At 38.0% G+C, this 27,124-nt stretch overlaps 1 protein-coding gene across 1 annotated transcript in view; it reads right to left on the minus strand.

Moving 5' to 3' along the window:
• The window catches only part of CFAP61 (cilia and flagella associated protein 61), a 125,561-nt gene that overhangs the window by 89,687 nt on the left and 8,750 nt on the right, over positions 1–27,124 (minus strand). The window contains exons 7-15 of the mRNA XM_076335266.1: positions 20,633–20,765; positions 18,441–18,594; positions 12,755–12,846; positions 11,411–11,598; positions 8,245–8,284; positions 6,677–6,816; positions 2,909–3,035; positions 1,983–2,060; positions 560–766 (exon numbers count right to left, since the gene is read on the minus strand). Of these exons, the coding sequence (XP_076191381.1) occupies positions 560–766; positions 1,983–2,060; positions 2,909–3,035; positions 6,677–6,816; positions 8,245–8,284; positions 11,411–11,598; positions 12,755–12,846; positions 18,441–18,594; positions 20,633–20,765 (1,159 nt within the window). The remainder of the gene's footprint in view (positions 1–559; positions 767–1,982; positions 2,061–2,908; positions 3,036–6,676; positions 6,817–8,244; positions 8,285–11,410; positions 11,599–12,754; positions 12,847–18,440; positions 18,595–20,632; positions 20,766–27,124) is intronic.

Consider the following 27,124-nt stretch of genomic DNA (forward strand, 5'->3'; position numbering starts at 1 on the left):
CAACAGCAATACACGAACCTATGCGGGTAAGAAGCAGATACACTTCTCCCAGAAACAAGTGAGGAGGTAGCAAACAAATTATTTCTCTACTGTGCTGCTCCCAGGGCAACATACTAATGTGTGTAACTTAAGACACCTAACTACATTTAGAGAACAGTTGCTCTAGGATTCTCTAAATTCAATTGAGAAACAGACATTTGCAAAGAGTGACTCAGCTCAGAAGGAGCCACCCACTAGGAAGAGCTCCTCTCTCTTCACAGACTAGGTAAAGAGCCAAGGCCAAGTACACTTCAAATTTCCGCTCCTTCACATGCTTTCTGAAGATATCGGGTAAGTCTGGACTCACATGCACTACTGAGCGCATTATGGACTAACCCTACTATGCAACAGCTACATCCATGAGTGTACATTATATCACGGAAGAAGAAAAGAAAGTACAATTTGCTGCAGGTTGCTAAGAAAATTCCTGTTTACAGTCATTCACAGAAGCAAAGAGAAAAATAAAGTGAGCAAAGGTAACAATATTTAATATAAAAAATACAAATAACTTTCTTCCTACCTTGCCTTCCACATATTGTGGATAAATAGGATAGTAAAGACAAGATTTGTGGGCCAAGCGAAGAACTTCCTTTAGAAAGTGTTTTGTATAGTGACGAAATATAGGATTTAAGACAAAATGGTAAAGATGTCCATGTTCCTCTTGCTGGTGGTGATTAAAATGAATAAAATCTTCAATGTTATAATGTGATCGAATATACTCAATATCCTGGAAAATAAGAATTTGGAATACAGCAGTGATGAAAGCTACATTTACAATATTTTAGAAAGCAACTCACTGGCACTTGCTATCAATTAAGGAACTAAATTTGAACACTGAAATTAAGTGCCTTTGAGAGTTATTCTCAATTAAAGCACACTGACTGAACATGTTTTTCTTGAAAATCTTTTCATTGTATCAAAATATATTCTTGCAGTTTGCCCACCTTTATTTACAGGGAATGCATATTTGACCCTTTCACAACAATGTCTGATACAGGTTAACAGACATTCGGGGGAGGGGGGGGAGAGAAAGAAAAACCTCTGTTTTGCTGAGTTCAAAACAGAGAAGCCTATACTGTCCTCTCACAAAGTTTAAACTGAAAAAGGGGAATTCTACAGAGAAAAGCTGTGTTGTAAGAAATGCCCTCCAACAAGTCTTCCCTGTTGAAGTGATAAGCTGAGATTTTTGCACATTTATATACTCAGGAGAAATTGCTATATCCTCTTATCTCAATGCTCTTAATATAATTAAGAGCTATTTTTGAAAATAGGAGTGACTACTCTTTATTTTAAAAACTGAGCATTACAGCTGTTGACTGAGCATTACAGCTGTTGAACACTCTAAAATCTACCTTTTCAGTAACAGCAAAATGCCACAAAAGTAAGCCTTAAAGAACGTTTACTTTTCAAGAATAATGTGCAACATTGTCTTTTTTTTTGTACTCCATTAGAGTATATGCTTTTTATTTGTTTTGAAGATAAGTGCGTGATTCATACTCACTCAGAATCTACTGTTGGGGAAAAAAGTTAAGAAAGCAAATCTAGAAGGACAACTACTACTCTTTGCAGTACGCATGGCAAAACTGCTTATTGACTTTGGAAATTAGGGGGCAAAATAAGCAATTACAAACATATATAGAGGCAGAATGGCTTTGTGCTAAAGAACCAAAGCGGGATGTAGGAAGCCTACTTTCAGAACGCGTCAGCAGCTTCTTGCAAATAACAGGATGATTTTTTTCCATCTGTGTGTCAATCATTATCTATGAGAAGGGAAATAATACAGTCTACACAGTCAGGAAAGAGAGAAAGAAAGTTTATAGAAGCAGTATCTTTTAGATATACTTTCTGTTAGGTACATGTATAGTGGCAAGCATGAAAAATTCAGCCTTTAGTGTTGAGGGCTAAGCGTTACAGTTTTCATACAACACAGAAATAGAATTTACCGTTTCGTCTCTAATAACAGAAATGCCAACTACTTGATCCAAAACTTCTGCTATGAAAGCCTGCACTGGGGTCCCATCCTGCAAGGCAAAAGCAACATACGCACATTTCCTATTTCATTAGTAATCTTTCTTTTTAATCGTAACTGTGTATTTCATCACATGATCACAGTTAAAATACTTTCCTCCCAGTATACATTCTACACACTACCCCAACTTAACCACTCTTCCTTAACTCAAGGAAAATGTTTCAACAGTTTATATGGCTGGACTCTTGACCATGCAGAACTTTACTGAACTACAGTTTCAGTTAGGATCTGGCTGCTACAGGAGTGCTATAGGCTCAGCCACTAATTTAGTCCTGGGTTAAGTTCCAATCTTAGGGAAGAGTATTAATTAAAGCAGATATTCTCCATCAATAGTTGTATAAAATGGATTTCCCTACAGCTGTATGATTGATAATGATAGTACTTGGGTTTTTGTCTATGCAGCATTTTCCATCACACAACAAAAATGCAGATGTTCCCTGCTGTCCGATGGGCATATGTCTGACCACATTATGGGAAGGAGAAAGAGGCTGCCATCATGTGACAAAACGCAAGTACATGTTCATCACACAACCAGATGTGCAAGCAAGAAAAAGCAACAATGCAAATCAGACTGTGGGTGGCCAAAAAAAAAAAAAAATGCATCCAGCCTGCTTCCGTCCCTGCATTTGAGGAGTCTCCAAAGAAGAGGGTAGTTGGTATAGGCCACAGGTTAGATTAACTATCAAGTCAGGCTGAATACAGCCTACACCAACTGTTGGTACTGACTGAGTACCCATATAGTAGATATATATATAGTATACTAGTTTAGAGTAATGTAATAAATTCTGGATGTATTTACCAGTATTTATCCATTCTCTTATATTTGCAACAAATACTCACTGGATCCCTGCGAGCCAGAGTAAATATCTTTAAGTCATTCAATATACTTTCATTCAAGCTAAGGGTTTTAATGAGCATTTTGACACCAAGTAGGTCACTGGTTGTTGCCCTTCTTACATTAAATGACCTATTAAAAAAAAAAAAAGGAAAAAAGAGAGTAAAAGTTCACTCTGTGACAAATTAAAGACAATTCCCACGCTTAAGACAACATGCCTTCCACAAGCACTGAACACGTCTTTTAGAAGTTGAAATTGATTGCTACATGACCATTGTTCCAAACGGATATATTAACTTACTGTGTGATAACATAGAAGATCACACATCTACTTAAGACAACTCAAGAATTCTGCCTTAACTGCTACTAAACACTCAGTCTTTATGCACCTACAGCCCAATCCCACAAAGCAATGACTAGCTATAACCACAGATATCACCTAATCTTCATGTGAATAAGAGCCAGCAGAGAAAGGAGGCAAAGAATCTTTTAAACTGTAAGTAGAATCTTTAATGGCACACTGACACACACGGGGAAAAAAGAAAGAAAGAAACAGAGAAAGGTAAGAAAAAAAGAAAGCAGGAGAGAGGAAAAAAAAAAAAACCACAGAGCCAACTGTCATCCTTGGATATGGTACAAAAGAAAGGCAGTAACATCAATTTCTCCCACAAGAACAAATTACTAACATTTGTGTTAGGCCTTGGTTCTTCAAATAAGGATAAACTTACGTGAATAAAATGCCTCTGATAAACATAAGATTGCCAATTAGTAATCACACAACAGTGACATGGTATAAAAATGTCTGTGCAATATATACAACCAGCAACGTTAGCTACAGACAGAAATATCCTGGCACTTATCTAGTTTACACACTCCGTTATAAAACATTTTCCCACCCACTAATTAGGAAAAAAAAATTACTTCACCATGACAGCCTACAGCAGCTGAGGAACCTTCTCATGTTGTCTGTTAAAGGCATCAACCCTTCCTGGTTAAACAAGGCTCATATAATAAAGACTTACAGAGTGCTGTTCAAGGAACTGAATTACAACTTAATTTTGAAGAATTAAGTTCTTTCACCCACAGTTAAAAACCTTGCAATTCATGTAGTATAATTTCCACTGCTGCTGTTCTTGTTTTCAATTTAAACTTGTATGTGCTATTCTTCAGCCTAAGTCACAGTCACATTGAGATTGATTTTGTGGAACATGGTTTTAATGAATAGCACTAGTACCTTAAAAAAAACAAACCTACAAAATATCTGATATGTTATGGGAAATTTCACAGCTCAATCTCATTGATAATTTTCAACTCTATTATTTGAGTGCTCAAAAGCATACATCTGATTACTAAATTACATGCTAACCCTGAACTTCTAAGTGAGCATCAGCTTAGTTTCCACATTTGTTGACACATTTCCACAGACAGTTAATTACAAGATCAAACAAGTGATGAGGATGATGGTCAGCAAGAGCAGCAATATGGTTCACCCTGCAACCCATGAGCGTGCTACCTTCCTGCCACTCCACTGAGCCCAGCACGTGAGTTCTTCTCCCCACCCATGTCCAGGAGAAGGCAGTTGTGCCAATAAGGAACTACATTTTTAATATGAGGAAAAACAGAACATGCAGAAAATTGAAAATGTTTTTTTAAAAAATAAACAAAACCACCAGATCCACTGTGAGTATGAAATAGTAGGAAGGACTATGCAAGGTCTGTGCTCATTTCTCTTCCAGTAATGAATCAACTCATTCTAGATGCCCAATTCCTTTGACTGCTCAGAGACCAGGACGCTATTATTATTATTATGCTTTTTAGTGAAAATTGAGGGAAAGTATCCATTAAGCATTTCAGCCTATACCTTGTCATCTGTTATTTTTCTCCTTCACTGTCAAGTAGCAGACCTATACTTCCATTTGCTGCACTCTTGCTTTTTGTGTACTTAACACTTTTTCTTATTCCTTTTACAACCTTTACTAATCAGTATCTCATTTTGTGCCTGTGCCTCTTCTGATTTTTCCCTTTCATGTCTTCATATTCCCATCTTCTTACCCCTGTTTTTCTTTTAATCCATTTTCTGTGACTTCCTTTTCACTCACATGCCTTTTGAAAGCCCTTGGTGCAAGTACAATATATTGATCTTTTACTTTTTCGTATTTTGGTTTTATCTAAGAGAGTATCTGCTGTTGTGCACTGAGTTTTTTGTTCTTCAGAAACTTTCCAAAAGCTTCATCTGGTTTCTTCCATAGCTTTTCTGATCCTGAACCTCAATGAAAGGCTATTTTTTCTTACTTTCCTGCACAGCTGCAGGGGGGGTTGGAAAATGCTACTAATGACTCTATTCTGTTTTCACGGAAGGACTGGTATCATTTGGAATATGCACAATTTAATCAGAATTGTAAGGGTTTTTTGGGTTGTTTGGTTTTTTGTGTGTTTTTTTTTTTTTTTAAAAAAAAAAAAACCCTGATAACAAGTTTAATTTTGACCAAAATCACAAGAGGATGTATGACTACCAATCCTACTGGTGGATTACTGAACAGCTGTGACTGAGATTAACAGGAATTACTCCAGTGGCTTTCTCTTCAGCCAGCTGGATTCTTACATAGTACACAGAAGCCCAATTTCATCCCATGGTAAAAAGCTTCTGCATAGGTCCAAGAGTAGCTGGCCAGTTCCTGCATGAGCTATTTGTATACCATCAAAGGTGATTAAGTATGCAATTAAAACAGAAAGTATTTCTCTGAAACCATGCAGTATTTAGCTACGTTAAGACCAAAAAAGAAGAAAATCTCTAACTGCCACAGTTTAAACTTGGTGTTCAGGCCAGTATAGGCTTGTTATACAAACAAAGCATTGGAAAACTCATACCACGTATCAGAAGTCATAGCAAGAGAGGTTTTGTGTCCCAGTTCACCAGTATTTCAGACTAAAAAGCGTTCACAGTATCACAGAAATTGAAAGGTATGAAATAAATGATTCAACACACACACACACAAAAAAGAGATAAATTATATAAAAGAGATACTCAACAATGAGGTTACTGCTGTGTTCTGCATGTTCCAGAAATTTCTCTTGAGAGTTATACCATGTTTCCACGAATTAAATCTACACCAGGCTTTCATGTATCAGTGTTATGCAACCTGACCCAAGTCCAAAGGGCCAAAAGCTGCACCATGTTTCTCTATTGGCCTTGGTCCACAATGAGGTAACTTGAAGAAGCTACTTGTCCATACCAAAGTTCATCTTCATTAAGTTAGTACTGTATATACAAATCTTAGCTGAATCTTCTCATTGCCCTTTTTGTTTTTACTTAAAGGAAACTATATATAAATGCTGGCAGTCAGAAGACTGCTTTTACATTTTTAATTACATCTTTTTTGTTTCATTAAAAATCATGTCACTAACTACTTTATTTCACTGAAAAATATGGCTATTTCTACACTGTCTAGTATAGTGCTGTGTGGAGATACATCTGAGTAGGCTTAGGATTCACTCTAGAACAGGAAGCAAGACAGCTGCAGTAATGCTGCTAAAGACTAAGTTATTTAGCTCTGCTCTTAATTGCTCCAGGCACAGTCCTGTGCTATTCAACGATACTGTTTTGGGGACTCAAGCTACCATTTTTGCAAGATGTTGCACCATACCATGCAGAATACCAGCTTGGTCTGAGATAGCAAAGGAATACCCATCTGGTGCTAGGTTGGATGATGCAAGTATAGCCCATAAAAATAGCTCAGAGTACATCATTTGTTGTCACGAGGCACATGACTCACTTGAGCAATCCCGCCCGGTGGAACACATAAAGCTCATGACCAAGTTTGGAAGTACAGAAAGGGACAACTCGAACAAAACTCTGGATCAGGTGGAACTCTGGTACATGATGCGGCACAAGGACGACACAGAAGTCTTTGTCCTGAAAAAGATTTGCGGACAATAAAGGCTCTTAGTGATCTCAATGTAAGCTTCAGACAAAAGCTTCTGACCAGAGGGAACAGAAAGAAAACAAAACTGAATGCAGCGCTTACGATGTACATACACTCCAAGTATTGCCCTACCTAGATGGCTTGATGCCTGGGCAGCACCAAGGAACTGATGAGCTCAACATTAAGTTGAGCAGTCAATTTAATTGTTCGGAGACCTATGCTGCAAAGGCTGCAGAGGTGCAAAGGAGTGCAGGAATCTCCGTTGAATGCTCTCAGATGAAAGAAAGCATCCTCTGGAGATAAAACTGCAAGCCACAAATAACTTTATCCATTCAAACTGTTCAAGCGCTCCCTTCCAGAGTCTCTCCCATCCCTTTTTACTGAATACATGTTTTAAGGTAACCTCACTGCACACAGTGATGTTGGAGAACTCTGCCAATTCAGAAAGACGCTTCATGCAGCATGATACATGCTGAGAGACTCCTGAGTAGCACAGATCTGGAAGATGTTTAATCAGTTTACTCTGGCAGATTATTCTATGGCATCTTTTCAGCAGAAAGATATTATTTGAAATTTAAAGATCCTTTTCTTCTCTTTAAGCACACTATGTGATTAATTTTTCTTAATACACCTGGTGACATTTTGTTTCAAGGAGTGGCAGGTGCACTGTTGGATGGATAAATTACTTAGAGATTTGAAATGTTTTCTGTGTTCGCTTTCTCTGGGAACTTTCTTTGGTGTAAGCATCATTTTTTAATATGCTGATACTTAGGGCCAAGTCTGTATCTCTGGTCACCAGGACCTGCCTCTAAAGGATGCTACCATGCAGTAATTTGTAGTATGAATTTACAACACACTGCAGTGTGCATTAAGAATGTCTCAGACAGTGAGTGGACTTTGTTACCTCAGATAAAGATTGATCACACAGGGCATTAGTGTGAAATAGCTACTGCACTGTAAATTCACATCCTTATTTGCTGCACATTAGCTTTGCCCTAAACATAAACCTTCAGTGCAACTGTTTAGGTTATAGGTAAATACTATGGATTTCCTTAATACTGCTGTTTTCTAGGCTTTAACTCTACTTCCTTTAACATATTTTCCCTGATTTTATTTTTAATTTAGGTACAGTCTGGATCTGTACATGATTTTAAAGGAGTTTGAAACATTTGCTCTCTAAATATGCATCTCAGAAAAGTCCCTATGGAACATAAACAAAGGATTTATGTACGCAACACGTAAAGCCCAAAAGCAGCCAAGGAAAGGAGTCAAGCTCCTCAGGGTAACTAGCCATAGCACACTCCTGTGAGTCACTGACTTACTCAGGCATCATATCTAAATACTCTGGCTGAGAACTGTACTAACATCCCATCATGCATACACATGCATACAAACTTTAAAACTTTAATTATACATACTGGAAAAAGCTTGAAAACATAATGCAAAAAATCCAGTGACCTGCAACCAAGAGTAAACACTGTTAAATAAAGTGCATATCAGACAGATCCTATACATTTCAATATTTACATCCCCATAAGTGCAAGGAACATTTATTCACAGCGCTAATCAGACAGTCCTGATAGTTCATCATTAATCAATTGCAGATGTTGCATGCTGCACATCAGCTGTTGACTTCTAGTGCTTAAAGGATCACTATTAACAAGAACAATCTTGATTTGAAATACTATCAAAACATTAGGCTCTTCACTGAAAGGAAAAAAAATTGACTCTCATGTTAACTCCAACATTTTTCAGAATTCATTCATGGCTGTCAGAGCAGCATTAGTATATAGCAAACACTGAGGTTACAAACAGTTGCTGCTATGTTCCACAATATTTTCGTCCAGTACCAAGGGTTCTGTCACTATCCACTTGGCAAACCTATCCAATGTACTTTATCAAACTAACAGGAAGATCAATACTTCAAAATTGTTTCTGAACACTTTACTTCTTTCCACTTCTCACCTACTGGTTTAGAGTAATTCCACTCTCTTTTCCATGGTGACAGTGAAATGTGACATTTGAGTTTAAAAAGACCTGAGAAATCTAACAAATGTTTCTCCTATGTGTAAGGATATCAGAGAGCTCTAAACCCATCAAATAGAGTTATGCTGAAGCTTTATATTTTTCCACTGTACAAAATGTCTTTTGAAGAAATTCAATACAGATATATATTACCTAAAAATATTGATAAAACCCCTCCTCCCTCCAGACCTGTAATTAAGTTCCCTTCAATTACTTCACCGATAATATTACTGAAAAGAGAAATAATTTCTAATTAAAATATCTATGATTGATAAATTGATTTAAAAAAAAAAGCTATAAATACAGATCTGGATTGGGGTATTATATATTCACCTATATAATACATAATTATGACTAGTTAATAGAATAGCTAAATGCAGGAAAGGAAAATGCCACTGCAATGTAGTTTTCTATTCCCTGGTATCCAGTACCTTCTTGGCAGCAAGGAACACAAGAATGGAGGTAGGAGATTTTTCAGGGGGCTTAAAAAGGTATCAAATATCTGCAGATAAACTAGCAATTTAGTTCCTTCGCATTTCACTTTCAATGCACTAGCAAGCCACACAACAGCTCTAGAGCTAAGAGATGGAAACATTTAGCAATTTGGGTAGCACAAATTCCCCAGTAGTAAACTTCCCTTGAGGGCTAAGATGCAATCATACCTACACTTCAACCAAACTACTATTTCTGGATCCATGCTGTGCAGGGTCAGCATAACTCCTTCAGAACGAGATTCTGAGATACAGTCAGGATTACCTCATGCCGTCCTTTCAAATGTATTCGCATTTCTAATGTTTCTTTTACAAACAGGTGGATCAAGCAAATGCACACTAAGGCAAAATATTTGAAAACACCAAGATCCACAGATTACTCAGCTCTGAGAAGAGGATCTTGCATGAGTGTTACTCTTAGGAGGAGTATTCAGAAAGGAATGCTATCTTCTCCACAGATACCCATCTTGGAATCCAAACTGTTCCAGAGATGTCTCCAGGAAAAAAAGAATGGAACTGCAGTGTTCAACGATAAACACTGTGAACATATCTTGAACAGAAACAACAATGACACATACAAAGGGTAGAATGTCAGAAGAGGGCAAAAAAAGTGGCAGATCCTTATCCTAAGCAGAATGCTATGAGCAGAGAACTCAGCTAGTCTACAGAGAGATTATTTCCGACATAGTTATAGATCACTGCTTTGAACTGCTATTTCAGTATAATGGAGTCATTCCTGAGCAAGTCCCTCACCTCAGTATTACTTTAAAATAAAGTTATTTTGTTCTGGAATAATTACCTTGCTTGAATTTTATTTTAGACTAGATTGTCCATAAATTAACTATTCTGGAATGGACTCTCTGCAGTGTGATTGTTCTATCATATGTACGTTGATCAGTGTTTCTAAGTACACCACAGACTTCTAGCACTGCATTTCTCTCTCTTCCTAATGAATTCGAGCTATATTACTCAGTAAATACGTACCAAGAAGGCTATGTGTTTGCTTTGCTTTGGTAACTTAGGATATTTGCATTTGTAGCAGATTCACAGTGTTTAATCCCTTTGGGTTGGCCCCCTCCTTAATCAAGAAACAGCTTAATAAATAGAATTAGTTTTCAAGGAGTTCTGATTTTTCTTCTTAATCAAGTTTATTCCTAAATTTCCCTTTAAGCCAGGTAAGTTCAGACATTGTCAGTCACCAATGACTACTACTACAAGTAGAACGTTTTTTCAAATGGTACTACAGCTGTCAAACTCATCATCTATGAAGTCCTTGCTACTGATACCTTGTGTCTCTAGAAGTTATGTGTGGTTTAAAGTGTGGAAGATCTTGGGTGTGCTCAGCCTCTTTCTGTCTACTTTTTGTAAGTATCTACATGTTTCGTCTTTCTTTCTAGGATCTATAAACAAGAGCACGGCTCATTTACAATCAGAAGGGGCCAATGTTCCTGGAGAGGCTTTTGCTGATGTGGCTGAGTATAGGTTCTCTCTTCAAGGGTGCAGAGAAATTTGGGAAAAAAATGTCTAAACCACATGTACAGATCTATTCTACTCCACCAGGATCTAAGAGTTCAAGGTCAGCAGCAGCAATCATTTTAAGATGAAAAGCCTTTGTCTTCCTCCTATAGCAGTGAATTCTAGAAAACTGAATCAATTCTCTCAGTGATGGGAGACTGAGTGTTTAGAAATGAGAAAATGTAACTGCAGAGATAAAAACAGCTTTATTGCCCCATGAGCAGAGATGACCAGTACCATAAATCTAGCTCTTTTCAGAGTTAGCCAGCTTTGGAATTAATGTTTCATCAGAAGAAGTAGTGGACTTCCACAATTTCAACTAGTAGTTTTCCAACAAAAATAAATTCTTAACTTTTTGTCCACACAGTCCTACCAGAGATGGGAAGTTCCAGCTGGAGGTTGAAAATTTCAGTAAGTTATTAGCAAAGGTAAAAGAGAAATGAAAAAAGAGGTCAGAAAAAAATACTCTGTCACTTTCAGATTTGTCCTAAAAATGTAACATTGAAAGTTGTTATTAAGATTAGGAAAGCAGTAACTATTCATCTATACTTACCTAGTTTCATGTTTCTCATCAATACAAAACAGACGGATACAGAAAGCATTTGAAGCTCCTCTGTACACTGGATGAAAAGCACCTTTTTCTTCAGTCTCAAGGAGGGGTGTTGCTGAGGCTTTGAAATCTTTGCCTCTGACATCATCTAATGGCAGTTCAGTATGGCAAACGGTAATGGCTCCACCTTTCTGCAATAATAATAGACAAATGATCACTTACAACATTTAAGAAAATATTTTCATTTTTTAATTAAAAGGTTTTGCATCATTCCTATCTTACAGCATTCCAAGCAGACGCACAGGGATGTACTTTTTACTTGTCACATTTTGACAAATACAGAAATTCAAGGAGGTATTTTTAATGTGATATCTACCCGTTTCTGAAACACTAGATAAAAGTGGCCTTTAAAAGCATATACATTCTTGCTGAAGAGCAATATATTCACAAACTAACAGTTACCATTAGAATCCTTTTGTGAGGCAATAAAATATCTTTCAGAAATGTTTCTATATAAAAATTTTGTTTTCAGATGCATATTGAAAATATATGAAAGTTAAAAACATGTTATGTTAAAGAAAATGGGATCAATGCAGAGAATATTGTAGAAATGGAAATGAACAATAACGGGAAGAAAACCAGAGTAGCTTGGATACAGTACTGAGAGAGAGACTAAAGACAGATGCAACTGTTTAAAGTTTCTCGGGATAAATTCTCTGCTGATTTATGCTGCACCAACACATTTCATAGTAATGCTCTTTTATCAAGTCAAGCTTCACTCAACAGAAGAGGCACAGATAGAACGTGTGCCCTTTAACATCTACAAATTACAGGGGTAAACTGAAGCTGTATTGCTGCTTTTCAGCTTTGGTAGCTTTCCGTCTGTAGCAGATTTTTAGCTCAGTAACACAGTCAAGTCAAAATCTCAGGACTCGCAGATTTTCAGAGTAAGACGACTCTTGCCCTGTCTGTTACAGGAACGCTCTCTCCACATCTGCAGAGGAGCCCACTCGAAGCTGTGCTTCCACATGCCTTTACTCGGCAGCAGACCTGCACAAACAGGCCCCCATCCTTTTTCTCCTCTCAGTGCCACTTTATTCCCATCCCCATGCTGTCTGGCTGTTCATGTGGAACCGGATGGGAAAACTCATCTGATTAATAACTATAACCACCTCCATCCAGATGCTAGCTAGAACAGCTTCTGATCTATGCACAACAACAGATATAAGTGTGGGCCCATGCAGAGGACAGTGCAGGAATGGAAATAATAAGCATTGCCTGTCCTAGTAACTTTTGCTTCAAATTAGCTTTTAAAGTTATCAGCATTGCTGTGTACAGTGGTATTACCTGCACAGCTGCATCCTGATCATGAATATGTTCAAAGTTTCGAGAGGAAACAGTCTCTGTTTCTTGACTTGTTTGGTTGCTTTTATCTTCATCTGATTAATGAAAAAGAATAGATGCATCAGGCTTAAAAATGCGAGCTTAACCCTCAGAATCACAGCAGTAACTAAGGAGTGTGCCAGACTACCTCTATTGAAAGTTTTATTTTATTTATTTTTAACACCCACAGTTAAAATAGACCCTCCTATAGTTACTTGGCTAGAACTTCATTAGACTATTTGATCTCAAGGCAAAAATCAGAGAACTGATTATAAAGTAAGAATTGAACAAGACACAGTTTGGAAGCAATTCCTAACTCATGTATTACCTGTAATAAATTTTTACCCTATCTGAAGAGAAAAATATGAGCCATTAGTGTATTGACTGGTATCTTAAACCCTGTGCCTGTTGCTAACTTGTTTTCTGATGATAATAAGCAAGGGCTCTTGATTAGTTCTCCTAACAGAACTGAAATTCAGAATAAATCCTAGTCAAGCCAGAACCCTTACTTATCGGTGCAAGCAGGGACAAGAAACAGGGATTTAAATTCCCATCTCAGTTGCTAAACCTAACTAGCTCTTTAAAGCCCGTTTTACTTCTTATAAAAGGTGGTTGCTCTTTCATCAATCTTTGTCAGTTTGCCTATTTCCTCGTCTTCCTCTGATCTAAGAATCTCTGCATGACAGATCATCCTACCATCCTCAATAACATTATAGTAACATTCTAGTCTAGTTCATTCCAACCTAAGTAATAATATTTTTGTGGACAAACAGATAACTAAGGTGATAGGATGAAATTACTTGTAGCCATCTGATGAATCAATATTTAAACATTGACTGCCATGATAGATACATATACAATGCAATATATATACTTTTATATATATGTATACACACAGAGCATATATATACACTGCATCTCTGGTCAAGTGCTTAAGCCAATTAAAGCAAGCATCTATATGTTAGGGAGTTTATTTAAATATCGCTATACCCTTTTTCTTTTGCTATTCAATCCCCTGGCCAGGGCCAAATCCACAGCAGGTATTTAAAATATTAAGAAACCACAATAAAAATGTCCAAAGCCAATTTGGAACATATATGATGCGTTATGTTTGATTTCAATTACCCAACCATTATCTTAAGACAGATCTTAGCAGTATTACACAGCAACACGCAACAGCTCTATAGAACTCTACTGATATCAGATACGAGGGTGACAGAACCGACTATGAACTTCTCTAACATCATGATGCTTGCTAGACAGCAGGCAATCGCCATTTCAGCAGAAGTTATGCACTTTGGGGAAAGCAGTTCCTAAATCTGTATGGTGATGGATTATTTTCTTTAAAGTCAATGGAAGGTGAGGGTATTCAGAATGAGATATCATCTGATAATGCATCATAAAGATCACACTTAAAGTTAATGTTATGGATCAAAATTATTTTAATCATCAACTTGGAAAAGAAACGTTGAAATACTAGTGAATCCTACATATTACTCCAAATAACCACCAAAATTACTAAAGCAAAAAGTGTCAGCTGCTGTTTTTTTAGCCCCTGAACGTATCTTCAATAGTTCTGCCTTAAATTGTCACCTCCCTAATTTCACAAATATGTTCACAGTTTGTTTTTATATTTAAAAATAAAGCCTGAAAATAAGTTTTAACTAATAAACTCTTGAGGTGTAGGTATTGCTGCTGCAGAAAACACATTCAGGCCAGGACGCCATTGCATTTGAAAGCTCCAGTAACACAAGGAAGTCAAAGTTTCTGAGCTCCAGGAGGAAGAAAAAAAAAAACCTTCAGAAAACCCAGCACAACAGAATTTTTCACTCCTCTCTCTGAACTTTACCTTGGGAAACCATCTAAGCTATATTCACCAATATAAGCATTTCTTCATGCAGTAATGAGCTTTTTCTTTTTTTAAAAAAATATATATACCTCAAAGGTTTAAAATAATTTAGCCAAAAGTATTTTTAGAAATCTGTTATCTGAAAATCTGTTTCTCTGTTAGCAGAAAAGAATGCAGATGCAACGTGCAGGGCAAGAAGAAACACAGGGGTTAGAAGTCATGGTTTCTCCAGGGGTATCACAGATGTGAGACTTCACAGAAATGATCAAATGTTGTCTTGATTAACACAGCTACATTTCTCATTATAAACAGCCTTGCAGGTGTCAGAAGTTCATTAATACAAGTCTCTTGTCATGTAAATATTGATATGTTGTTTCTGACTTTATACTAAAATGAAATCCCTTAATGGCTCCTCCACCATCCACTACTGTCAAATGTAGCTGCATCACTGTTTACATATATGCTGTACACAAGTGACTGGGAAGAACATAAATATTGTTGCACTAAATGAAGTAAGGAACATGAACAAAAAGAAAATTAAAATAATTCAGTGATTGCTGGGTTGTTAGCAGAGGTAACAGTCAGCAGGATCAAGAAGCCAGTTCACCGTGAAGCCTGATGAAAAGCCCTTGAATCATTCCCACTGCATCATAATGTTTTCTAGCTACTAATTCGTGACACCATATAGAGTAACAACCAAATTACTGTAATTACCCTGAAACGTAAGTGGCATATCAATATTGTGTTAAAGACAGATTTTTGTATACTCTTTCACTATTATTCAGTATTACATTTTAAAAGGAAAAATAATATCAACCTGTGGTCTCTACTTACAAGCTAAAGAGCTTGAAAAAAATATCCTTATTATGTTTTCGGTTTGTTTTTTTTTTTTAATGTGGGAACATAAAATTACTCTACAAAGGAATGCAGCTTGCATTTTAAATTCTCAGCCTTCAAATTCATTAAAAGAAAGTCCACATTCTCTATTGATGTAAGGTGTCTAGTGAACCTTCACATCAAGGGACAATCTGGCAGCAAATTTCCAACACAGTAGCCTGCAGAAACGGTGCAATCGTTAAAACAGCATTCGTATAATCGTGCATGTGCTACACCATATAATCAAATATAAACTATATGTGAATGACACTATAATAAATTCCAAGGGTATAGGTTGGCCATTATATTGGAAATGCTTAACAGTGGACTACAGGGATGCAACTCTTATATGGGCTATACATTTACCAAAAAACCCCAAACAAACAAACAAAACCCCCCAAGAAACCCAAACAAGATAATTCCCTTTCCAAATTACATTTTTAATAAAATGAAAAAGTCAGAGAGGAGGGGAACTGTGCTTATGAGTAGGCTGGGGTTTTTTCACTGTAAACTTCTTTATTAAAACAGTGGGCTTTTTTTCTTCTCTTTCTTAATATAAAAAAAAAGAAAAAAAAAAGAAATATTACCGCTTTTCCTGGAAGTTTTCATGAATGAATACTGAAATGAATTTTGAGTCACATCTCGTGCAATAATGAAACCCGAATTATTTAGAAAGGGTTTTTCATTCAAACTGTTTGAAAAATATGGGCTTTTTGTTTATAGTCATGTCAAATGTGTAACAAGCAGTAAAAAGAAAAGCTCTTTATCAAGTATCTATCATATAAAGCATACATTTTCAATAAACCCTAACAAACTGCTGTAACTTGTGACAAGCTAATGCCTTATTGAACTGGTATTAGAAATTAGAGTAATAATAGTATACATTTGATTTTTTTTCCTCTTTCTTTTTACTTTCTCTGAAATTCAACTACCACAGCCTTTAATTTCATCTCTGTCTTTTGGCCATACTGGGCAGGTATAAACAACAACTTATAATGTTTCAGGACAACCAGCACTTCAAAGTGTTATAATTGTTTGTTTATATTCTAAAATGTGCAAAGCCACAATAGTAATTTTAATTATTATTCACTGATAACAGAATTAATATTCCTGAGTAGTATATAGCCATGAGCTAACTCTAATTTTACTATTAAATTTCTAGTGGCTCTTTTTCTCTAGGAATAGTATCGGAGTCAGGCTCTTCGCTTATGATACTCAAGTTCCTTCTCAGCTGTGTATCTTTGAGACCATCAGTGATTTGTGCTCAAGCTATCTGAAAAAGTCTACAAATAATTATCTCTTTCCCCAGAGCTGCCCTTGTCATTCCACATAGAGGGATACTACTACTTTTAAAATCTTACTTGAAGGAAATGCACAGGATTGCAAACTAGTATCAACCATCAAAAATAACATATGTTTTAAATGGAGAGGAAAAAGGAGAGAACTGCTAAACATGTTGCTTAATAAATTTCTGAAAAGCACTCAGATGCTAGATTGACAAGAGTCATATAAGAACCTGAATAGAACCATTGTTTATGCTAAGTTTTCACATTTAGAACAAGTCTCATAGATTTCCTAAATGTTAAAAAAAAAAAGTGTAACAGCTGTATTGTTAAAACCTATAACCATATACTCATTAAAAGGCTCAGCAGCACAGAATTTGCCACAAAACATGGGCCTACACCTTGCAGTCCCTGGACGAGGAAAGCACACAGAAATGTCTAAGGGTTTTACCAGAACCAGATAACAGTCACAGAATGGTTAAGGTTGGAAGGGACCACTGGAGGTCATCTTGTCCAAGCCCCCTGCTCAAGCAGGGTCACCTAGAGCAGACTGCCCAGGACTGTGTTCCAGCTGGTTTTCAGAAGACACTATCGTGAGTGATCTTTCTTCCTCCCTCAGTCTCATTTATGTTTCTACATATGTCTGTCCCCTATTTTGAAATAATACTTCTGAAGCTCCAGGAGCTTCAGAACGATACAGGAGGAGATAGCTGGCTTCCTTCATCTCTTATTTGCAAGATGCTTCTTTGCAGGGGAGGGGAAGTCCATAGGAGCAGCTCTAAGAATTTTTTTCTTTCCCTTTTCTGTTCCATGACTGTCAGCTCCGAGATACCAGCTGGTGACTGCCCTGTAGCTCCCCAGTTGCCTCTTTTGCCTGCTGCTTTGTGTTCAGACAAACAGATACGTAACCACCTAATGATGTTTTTTTTAATTCTATTACTGATAATTAGTAGATAGCAAAATGTTGCCCTTCTGCACAAAAAGCCCTTTGACACTGAAAAATAAAGATGACAACTGTAAATCATTTACATGACACTTCTGTTCTACAAACAGGAGACATATTCATGTTACAGTTTTTTATCATTTGCAGTAAGGTGGCTGGTAGATGTGTTGTTGTATCATGCCCAATATAAAAACAAAGAGACAGTCCCCGATCTCCCAAAATCTTGTAACCTAGAAGACTGCCAACAATAAGCAAAGTGAGCAGAAGTTGGACCACAAGGAAATTAGATGACACAAGTCAATGGGACAACATAATAGCCACAGTTAACCAGCTGCTTAGCTACTGAAAGACATTAGAACCAGATTTCAAAATTAAGTCTTCAATTAATAGTACAACTGTAGCTAACTGATAGAAAATATACTTGATGATTTAGCTTTCCAAAACTTGAAACCCAGGTTTATCCCATATCTGGTATAGACCAGCTCCCCCCAAACAACAATCACTTCTGAGTCAGAGACCAGGGCTATCAAAATTTTCTCCTGAATTAAAAAACACAAGGCAATCGTCTCCAAAACAGATACATTAATTTGTGTTTTCTGGCTAGTAAACCTATATCCTCTTCCAATCTTTTGGAAAACCTACTCAGAAGCTAGAAATAAATGCACCTTGAATCTATCTAGCTTTTTAGAATATAGATACCTTCTTGAGTGCTTGGCTTCTGTGGCATTTTGAGAATATCTTCAGGATGTGGTTTACAGAGTCCATGGAAAGGCCCTAAGTCAAAACACTCTTGAAACAAGGAAACATTTACTTGAGAACATAAGCTCATGAATCCTACTGCAGTGTCACCATCCTGAAATACAAAAGCAACACCACACATAAGTAAAAGTTGAGCATGTGATTTTAGGTCAGGACACAAAAAATTGAACAAAATATTGCTGAAACATAAGAGTTAGTGTTCCATCTCTGTGGATAATAGAAAAGTACAAAGGAACTATTTCAGCAAAAGTTAAAGATCCTTTCCCTCCCCCTCCCCCCCTTGTAATATGTGTATTAGGCCCTCTATATTACGTTATAATTCTTTTGTTAGCTATGACTTGCAGGAGCATTAGGATTATATATATGGACCAAATAATGACCTATTGTTTCAATAAAACATGTTATAGTAAATAAAAAACCCATACTTTTAAACTACGTACCTCCAAAAAGGTATAATTTTTCTTTAAAGTGCAGCTAAAGTAAAATCTGGATTTAGCTAGCCATAATGGTTGACTAATTACTAGACACTGCTTTGTAAATAAAATTGTGCTCAAACTGGAAAGTGTATTTTATTTTCCAATGAAAATGATTAATTCAAGAAAGCAATTATATAGTATATAAACAGTATCTAATACAGTATATGGTATGTATTATTTGCAGCAATTATAAGCGCTAAATATTTTCAAGTTCTGAAAAAAAAACCCCCTAAGAACTAGTCTTAAAAAAAAAAATAAAAGTGCCCTGGCAAGTATGAAAATGACAAGATCCCTGCAATGCTGAAATGGCACGTTACTCTGTATGTTTGACTATTACTCAAGTTTCCAGAAAGTTGCAGTCTTCAGAAAGAAATACACTCTGAAAAATGAGAATTGGCATGCTGGAGGTTTTTTGGCTTTAAGCTAAGACGAATCTAGAAGAAGGAAGCTCTTCAATTTTTAGTATTATATGCAACTTTCTGGTGAAACACACGTAATCAAAATATTTTTTTTCCTTAATACACATAATGAAAGCCTCCTTTATAAACATAATGAAAACTCAACAGCTAGATTTGTATAGCTGTTTTATCAGGCCATCAGCACTCCAATAAAAATAAAAAAAGTATAAAGTTTAATTTTTTTCCCCTCAAACAACAAGTGATTGTTTGCCTTGTTTGCGTAACTGAACAAAAGCTGGGTCGCTGCAGTTGTCTGGCTGCTATGTAATTTTAGGCCCAAGGCTCAGCAGAGGCTGATTAACCAAATCCATCTACCATATGTGCAAAAAGAGGTTGCCAGCTTCATTCTCTGCAGGGAAAATTGGCATCTATCTTGGTTCGCATGGAGGTGTCTTTCCAATCTGCAGCAGCAGCGGCAAGTATAAACTATGAGGGCCGGAAACACCTTTTGCTGGTATCATATTGAGCTATAAATGCACAATTGAAATGTATTATTTATAAAGATAGCCGTTTGTAATGTGCTATTACACTAATGGTTTATTGTTTCCCATTTGGCTTCCAATGGTAGTGATTACATGTTAAGGTTTTATAAAATCATTTGCTATAGAAAGCAGACTTCTGGAATTAAGTAGGTTATGTTGCCTATCAGCTTACAATACCATGCACAATTACTAACACATGAAAATATTAGCAGAAATTTTCAGCAGGATAATTATTACCACCTCTTTCTTATTTAAATTAAATTCCTAGGTTTCTGTCTTCAGTTCAGCAAAAATCTGACTGCCTGAGCCAGGAGATGGAAAAAATCTACAGCATTTTTAACTACAAAAGTATTACTGGGTACTAGTTTTCACATGCAGTATTAATTTTCACCAGGAGTGAAAACTGGTCATCTATAATGCAAATGTCTAAAATGGCAACACGGTTTCTTCAAGATGGTCTGTTCCAATTACTTGAAAAGAATCTACACAATTACTAGGAATTGCTGCTTCATTTACTTAACAGGAGGTATCACTTCTAAAGAAAGGAAAGACACAAAATACATGGCGGAGGGCACTGTGTGTGTGCAGATCATGAATTCTACCTTCCAAAAGTGAGCTTGTTCTTTTTATTCGCTGAGATGCAGTGTGAGCTGTCACTCACATGTGACATCACTAATGTTATGATTAGGCAAAACCAGAGCTCATGGCAGACTGACCTCACAAACAACAGCCTGATTTTCTTCGTCTTGGCATTCTATGAGATCAGCAAGGAAATATTCACTATAGGTTTCTTTCAGAGTCTCACTCTGACGTGTCCAGATTGGCACGAGATCATCATAATCTTCCAACCTACAAAAAAGAGATTAATGTCCTAAAGCTCTGCGATTAATAGGTCCTGATACTTTTGTTCTACTCTGTTAGCATATGGACAAATATTACAAATACCTGATCCAAAGCCTCCACCCACAAATAAATAATTTCACCTAGGACACGTCCCCAGCGCACACTAAGCTGGGAGCCTCAGCACCAGAGGAGAGACAGAACCACTATCCAAAAGCCAGCACAACCCACCTAAGATCTGGATTGCCCAACAGAGATGCTTATCTTTCCCTAACAAAATACAAGGGCAGCCCATTTCAAAATTCTCTTGCCTAAGGCATCTCAGGCCAGGTGGACCTGGGCTTTAGGCCTCATTTAAAATAATTATATTCAGTGAGCCCAATCATCAGTTGGTTAGAGTTGGCAGAGATCTCAAAAAAGCAACACCAGTGCAATTTAGAAAATCAGTTCTTTTTTTTAAAAAAAAAGGAAAAAAAAAAAGAAAAAAGAAAATAGTACCTTCCTGTATGGGAGAAACAGTGCTGAGTATTGGCTAGATTACTGTTATTACACACAGCAGTGTGGGAGTCACCTGGCAGAAATCGAGCCATTATGCCTTTGTAAGGTCAAGTTAATGCTCCACCATTGAAAAAGATACAAAGGCCAAAGTGCAATTATTCCATCCCTCTGCCTCATGAAAGGCTTTCTGCATAGGTGGGAACCTGCCGCATCAAGGCTTAAACTGCCTCTACTACTCCAGTCTGTTCTTCATGCTACTGGCGCAAAAGCTGCCTGAGCCGATTTCCAATCAGTCCAAGTTTCAGTGTTAGACTCATATAGGCCCCGTACTGCATGGATTTTTATTTAATTAGGCAACAGAGACTCTTTCCCATTAAGTCACTTTAAAAAAAAAAGTTAATTCTTAACCTGGATCAATGTAAGTCTTAACAAGACGTTTCAGTGCTTTTACCAATGCAGTGAAGGAATTCATTAGTCATATGTGCTGCGACCATGGCATAAAGGCCAATGGCAAACCAGCTCTAACACAGAACTGTTTTCAATAAGATGAAACCACTTCTTTATTTATCTATCTGAAAAATGCATGAATTAAGTGGTCCAACCAACAACTCCACAACTAAAAAAGCAGTCAGAAGAGTGGGGCTGTGATGAGCCGTCAGAAGGAATGACTTTTACTACCGGACTGTGGAGTTAAGAAAACCCTTTCTCCTCAGGGCCATAAGTAGACTGCTACTGAACATGCTTTTGGTTATCTCGGTTATCACATCTACAAACACACAAGAAGAAAGACGAGCCCCACAGCACGAAGGAATTAAATCAAGAAGAGTAAACAACGCGCTTCATCAAACACAGGAATACGTTTATGCTTACTGAAAGAGACCACCACCGTTGGCTCCTTTGAAACAACAGGTTGCATCCTTCAGTCACAGAGCGCTCAGGAGACTAACCTGTGACGGACAACTGCCTTGGGAGAGTCACTGTGAGCCCATCACCTGCGCGTTCTGCAAATGGCAGCCTGCACCCTCCCCTTTGGCGTACGCATCATCTCGGTTATAGCATTTCTAACACTCCCAGTTTGACCTTTTTAAAAAGCCTTTCAAGACTCTCTTTCCTCATGTATAGCTGCGACCGGCAGTTTAAAAAGCAGGAAGATCTGCTGCTGCTCTCGAGGGCCGCAGCCCCTTAGGTCCAGAAGCCGTACCGTAAACCCGTCGGCACCCCAACGGGAGCTTTCCAGAGGCCGCGGGGCCGGCTCCTCCACGCTCCCGCCGCGGGCGGCTGCCGGCCGCGTCCCGCCGACGGGTCTCTCCTGACCTCTAGCGGCCGCGGGCTGAGGGGCGCGCCCGGAAAGCCCGGCAGGACCGCCACCTCCCAGCCCCTCGGCGGCGCCGGGCTCTGAAACTCGGCTCCCAGGCTGAAAAGGGAAAGGACCCCGTGGCTGCCGAGGGGTCTGAGGAGTTCCCGCCCTCCGGAGGCCAGGTGGCCCGGAAGGCTCGTAGCGGCCCGGAAGGTTGTGAACCCAGCGGCCTAACGCCCCCGCAGCCGTGAGCGATCCTTTGCAACACCACTACAGTTTTACAGACCCGTTACTCCATACTGCCCTTAGTCTCCGACGGGGATATCCTTTTCTGCATCTCCCCGAAGTAAGATGTCAATAGAAAAATATTTTTAATAGTTCTCTTTTCTTTTAAAGTGTTACACATTGTAGCAACATGTTTCTGAAGATAATTATCAGGAATGATTATTAACACTTCCCTCAGTTTTAGGAAAACTTGTCATTTGCTTCAGGCTCCTATTGCTCAAGTTTGTACGTGCTTGTATCTAAATACTTGTACCTATAATTTGGAAATCTTGGTTCTGCATAGGCAGCAATTCAGAAAAACAAAATAAACTGATTCTCATTTCTACTCTTTACATGTTTCTGGATTTGGAAGAAGCCTTAAAGTTAACACAACTGGGCCAAAAAAAGTTATTTCTCATCTTATCAAACATGGTCTGAGTTTCTAAGTACTGGCCGACTCTAGCATAAGACTGAAGGACAATTTAGGTGGTATCTAGATGGTTTTTGCTGCTCCTACACACCAGAACGAATGTCACCTTCTGAGCAAGGCTACCCTTCTACTAGGGGCCGGTGGCCCCTTTTATTTTGACATTGCTTCTGCTTTTTAATTCTCGGGCCATCTGTCTGAAAGCTCTCTTCTTACTCCTGTTGCCCCCATTGCTCAGCACAGCCCGGAGACAAGGCCTTGAACACCCCTCCACTCCTGACCTCTCTCTGCCAAGGGCAGTCCAGTGGGCTGTTGGGGCGGGATGGACAGTAAGGGAGCCGCTGTAGCCTGGAGTGGGTGTCCGTTACACACGCCTTACTAACGGCCTTTTTAGCGGGGTGAATCAACGCTGAACTTGTGACCTTTAGGATGTCCCAAGTCACCATATTACTCCATCTGCCAGGAGTTTTAAATAATTTAATTCTGGCAGTCGCCAGATTCTTTCATACAGTTTTTGAGTCAAGAAAGCCAACTTGAGAAACCAGTAGAGATGAGTATCACCACTGCCCACTCAAAGCTGAAAACAGCTGCCAGGGGTGACAAATTTCATTCTTTTTCACTGTTTGAGAGTCTTCATTGTAATAAGTTTTATACAAAAAAGTACGGAAAATATAACACACCATCAATTACTTGTCTGTAGAACTAATTTGAAAGATGCAACTAAAATGAAGTTCCAAGAACAACGAAACCCTGTAAAAATGTATAGTAATTCACATACTTTATATCTCAAATCAAAATAGTAGTCTTCCTCTTCTTCGCAGGCAGTATCTCAAGGGAAAAGCTGCAGTAAGGTTTTCTATTGCCAGAACTTCACTACTTCAACACAATTAATTAGTATAGCAAATCTGATAATGTGTTATGAAACCTCAAACAAACCAAACTAATTTAGGGGTAAAGGAATGAGACTGTACACTAATTGAAACCTGTTGTTTGACTGGGGTAGATAATATACACACACCATCTCCAAACTGAATGCTTTGCTGATTGCTCCAAGTCCCTTACAGCATTCTGCTCTGTGAAACACAACATGACACAAGGCGACACATCAAGATGCAGATGGCAATTCTGCCAGCTCGCGGCATGTGGAGACCGACCTCGTGACAGCCACTGGGGCTCCACGTAAGCCCATTCATCTCCCCGCACACTAGAAACTGTAGGAACAGAACTATTTTTGATTTCTGCAATCCTCCACTAGCACCATAGTCTTTAAAAAGCACCCCCAAAAACAACAAAACACAGACAGATTTTTAATATAAAAATACTACAAAATTCCTAGGCCGCGAGAACAAGCACGATAAAGGCATTCCACCGAGCTGCAAATTTATGAGCTCTTACATATACGGTACAAAACCAAGAATGACAGGATCTGAAGACAAGATATCAGCAAGAAACTTAAATATAAAAGCTTAGTGGACTATGCTGTGGTGCACTACAGATTTATTTCACATTATAAAGGTCAGATGGAGAATAACTTCAAAATTAATGGTTAAGCGAAGTATCAGTTTACAGCTTCTTTTTTCTCCCCTCTATAAGCAAGGGAAGAGGGAACAGAGATTACCCTAATCTCCTATCATTGACCCAGAACATGTTGCTAGGCAGGTGGCTGGGGACAACTTTCATAGATAAGTCTCTAAAGGGCTCCATTGAACGTTACTATGGATGCCAGTGAAGTACAAAGGTGAATACAGAGGAAAAGGAAAGGCGAAGCATCTACTGCAAACATAATTTAGCTTATTCAGAGAATCTATTGATAGACAATATTAAAGTATGAATTTTATATCACCAGATACTGTGTAATTTAAGAAAAAACAGTTTCCTGGTTAGTTTTCTAATAATAAAAAAAACCCAAACAAACTAAAGTAAATAATTTTATTATTCATAACAAACTACAGAAGTCCCAGGCAAGATGGAGTCTCTTAAGTGGAATACTGGTATGGCCTACATGACACTTCAAGTCATGTCAAAAATATTTCTATTGATAATATCCAATGGCCGTCAAAAGAAAGAATCGATTCAAATTAAATAAAACACAAACATAATAGTTGGAATCAAAACACATGGAAAAACTTTAAATCCTCAGGAATTAATTCACCTACTGATAACTTCTCAGTATTAAGGTTCATTCACATACTGATAGATGGTAGACAGCTCGAAGGAAATACTCAAAAAGCCTAAAAATTGTAGATCAAGTTAGTATGCAAATAATTTTGTAACATATTGAAATATCCAGACCTATAGCAGGATGGTGTGAAGTGGTCAAGGCCAGGCCTCAGTCCTTTTTCTTAAAATGCTCAAAAGTCAAGCAACAGGATATTGCAAACGTTGACTAAAACTATAGGATAAAAAGCACAATCTGCAGGTTTGTTTCAGGCCTATTTGGTAAAATTAAGTATGTGTAAGACACCTCCCTGAGAGACAGGCTTCTGTCAGAATCCAGTCCGAGATGTCAGCATGAATTAACCCATAAACAAACAGGTGTGGATTTACCAGGCAGTGTGATATGCCTAATGTGGCATTACCATCTGTTAGCACTGGCTGATACGGACCCACACACACATCAGTATCGTATGATACAGTGTCCCAGCGATGTCCTTGTCCCTAAACTTCAGTTTCCACTACAAGGACCAGAACTGCTAATTTAATCATAATCCTGCTACATAACCACAGAGCAACACTTACGTTTAGAACAAACAAAAGCAACTCCAGAATGAATCAGAATCAAATAAAATTATTACTTCATAAAACACTACCCTACACGCGCTCTTCCCACTGCGAAGAGGAAAACAAGTGAACCAAAATGCGACAGATACTAGTTACATTTCAGCCACACTACAGGGAAGCACCTACACAGCAATGACAGCATATACGGTCCAGCAATCTACACAGGAGAACATAAGGCCCCATTGGGTCAGAAACTCTGCGCTTCTCATTCACTGTACACAATGCTGGCACAAGCACAGAAAGCTGTGATTTGGCATAGGCAGCAGAATTGAAGTGGCAGGAAAAAACAGAGTGGTAATAATCAATATACAGGTAGACATCAATAAGCGAGGCTGCTAGAGACACTTGCATCTCTGCCTGGTGTACGCTGCAGGCAGCTGAGCAGATAGGAAAGAAAAAAATAATTCAGTCTAACTTTTTTAATGACTTTGTATGGCTTGAATCCAAAACAAGAGCAAGGCTGTGTTAAAGGCACATTGCATGAGCATATCATAGTCTTTGCTCCAAACTGCATCCATTGAAACAGATGACATGATGGAAGGAAAAGGGTTACCCCATTATTTTCTTAAGCTCTCTCAGCAACACCGAGGAGGCCTGCTCCCCTGAAACACAGTGAGAGTGAATGTATGAAGTGCTTACACAGAAAAAAAACTGTAAAAAAGATGAAAGAGGATTACTCTCCACATCTGAAGGACTACTGGAACTAGGGATTCTCTGCTCTTATTTAGTTCTTTTAGGTAACAGGCCTTCCTATTTAGACTTCGCTCAACTGGTCAGAATATGACATAACAAGAGAAAATTAAAAATAAGTTGGAATATGCTCCAAGAGACCTAGAAACTACATGCACTCACTAAAATACGCAGCAATGCAATTAAGCCAGCAGATTCACAGAATAAACATCACCGACAAAACAATGTATTCTTTCTAGATAGCAACCTAGTTTTACAAAAAATACAATTGATCTGGTGATGAAGTAGAATAAAAACAGCATAATCACAGAACTACTTAATTAGGTTATCAAGGAAAATCATAGCGGTTTAACTAAGACACCGATGCTGTAAACCAAAAAAGAAAATTCTTCAAATTAACCCAGACAGATC

Source organism: Aptenodytes patagonicus, chromosome 3 (genome assembly GCF_965638725.1).
Source record: "Aptenodytes patagonicus chromosome 3, bAptPat1.pri.cur, whole genome shotgun sequence".
In the NCBI taxonomy this organism is placed as follows: domain Eukaryota; kingdom Metazoa; phylum Chordata; class Aves; order Sphenisciformes; family Spheniscidae; genus Aptenodytes; species Aptenodytes patagonicus.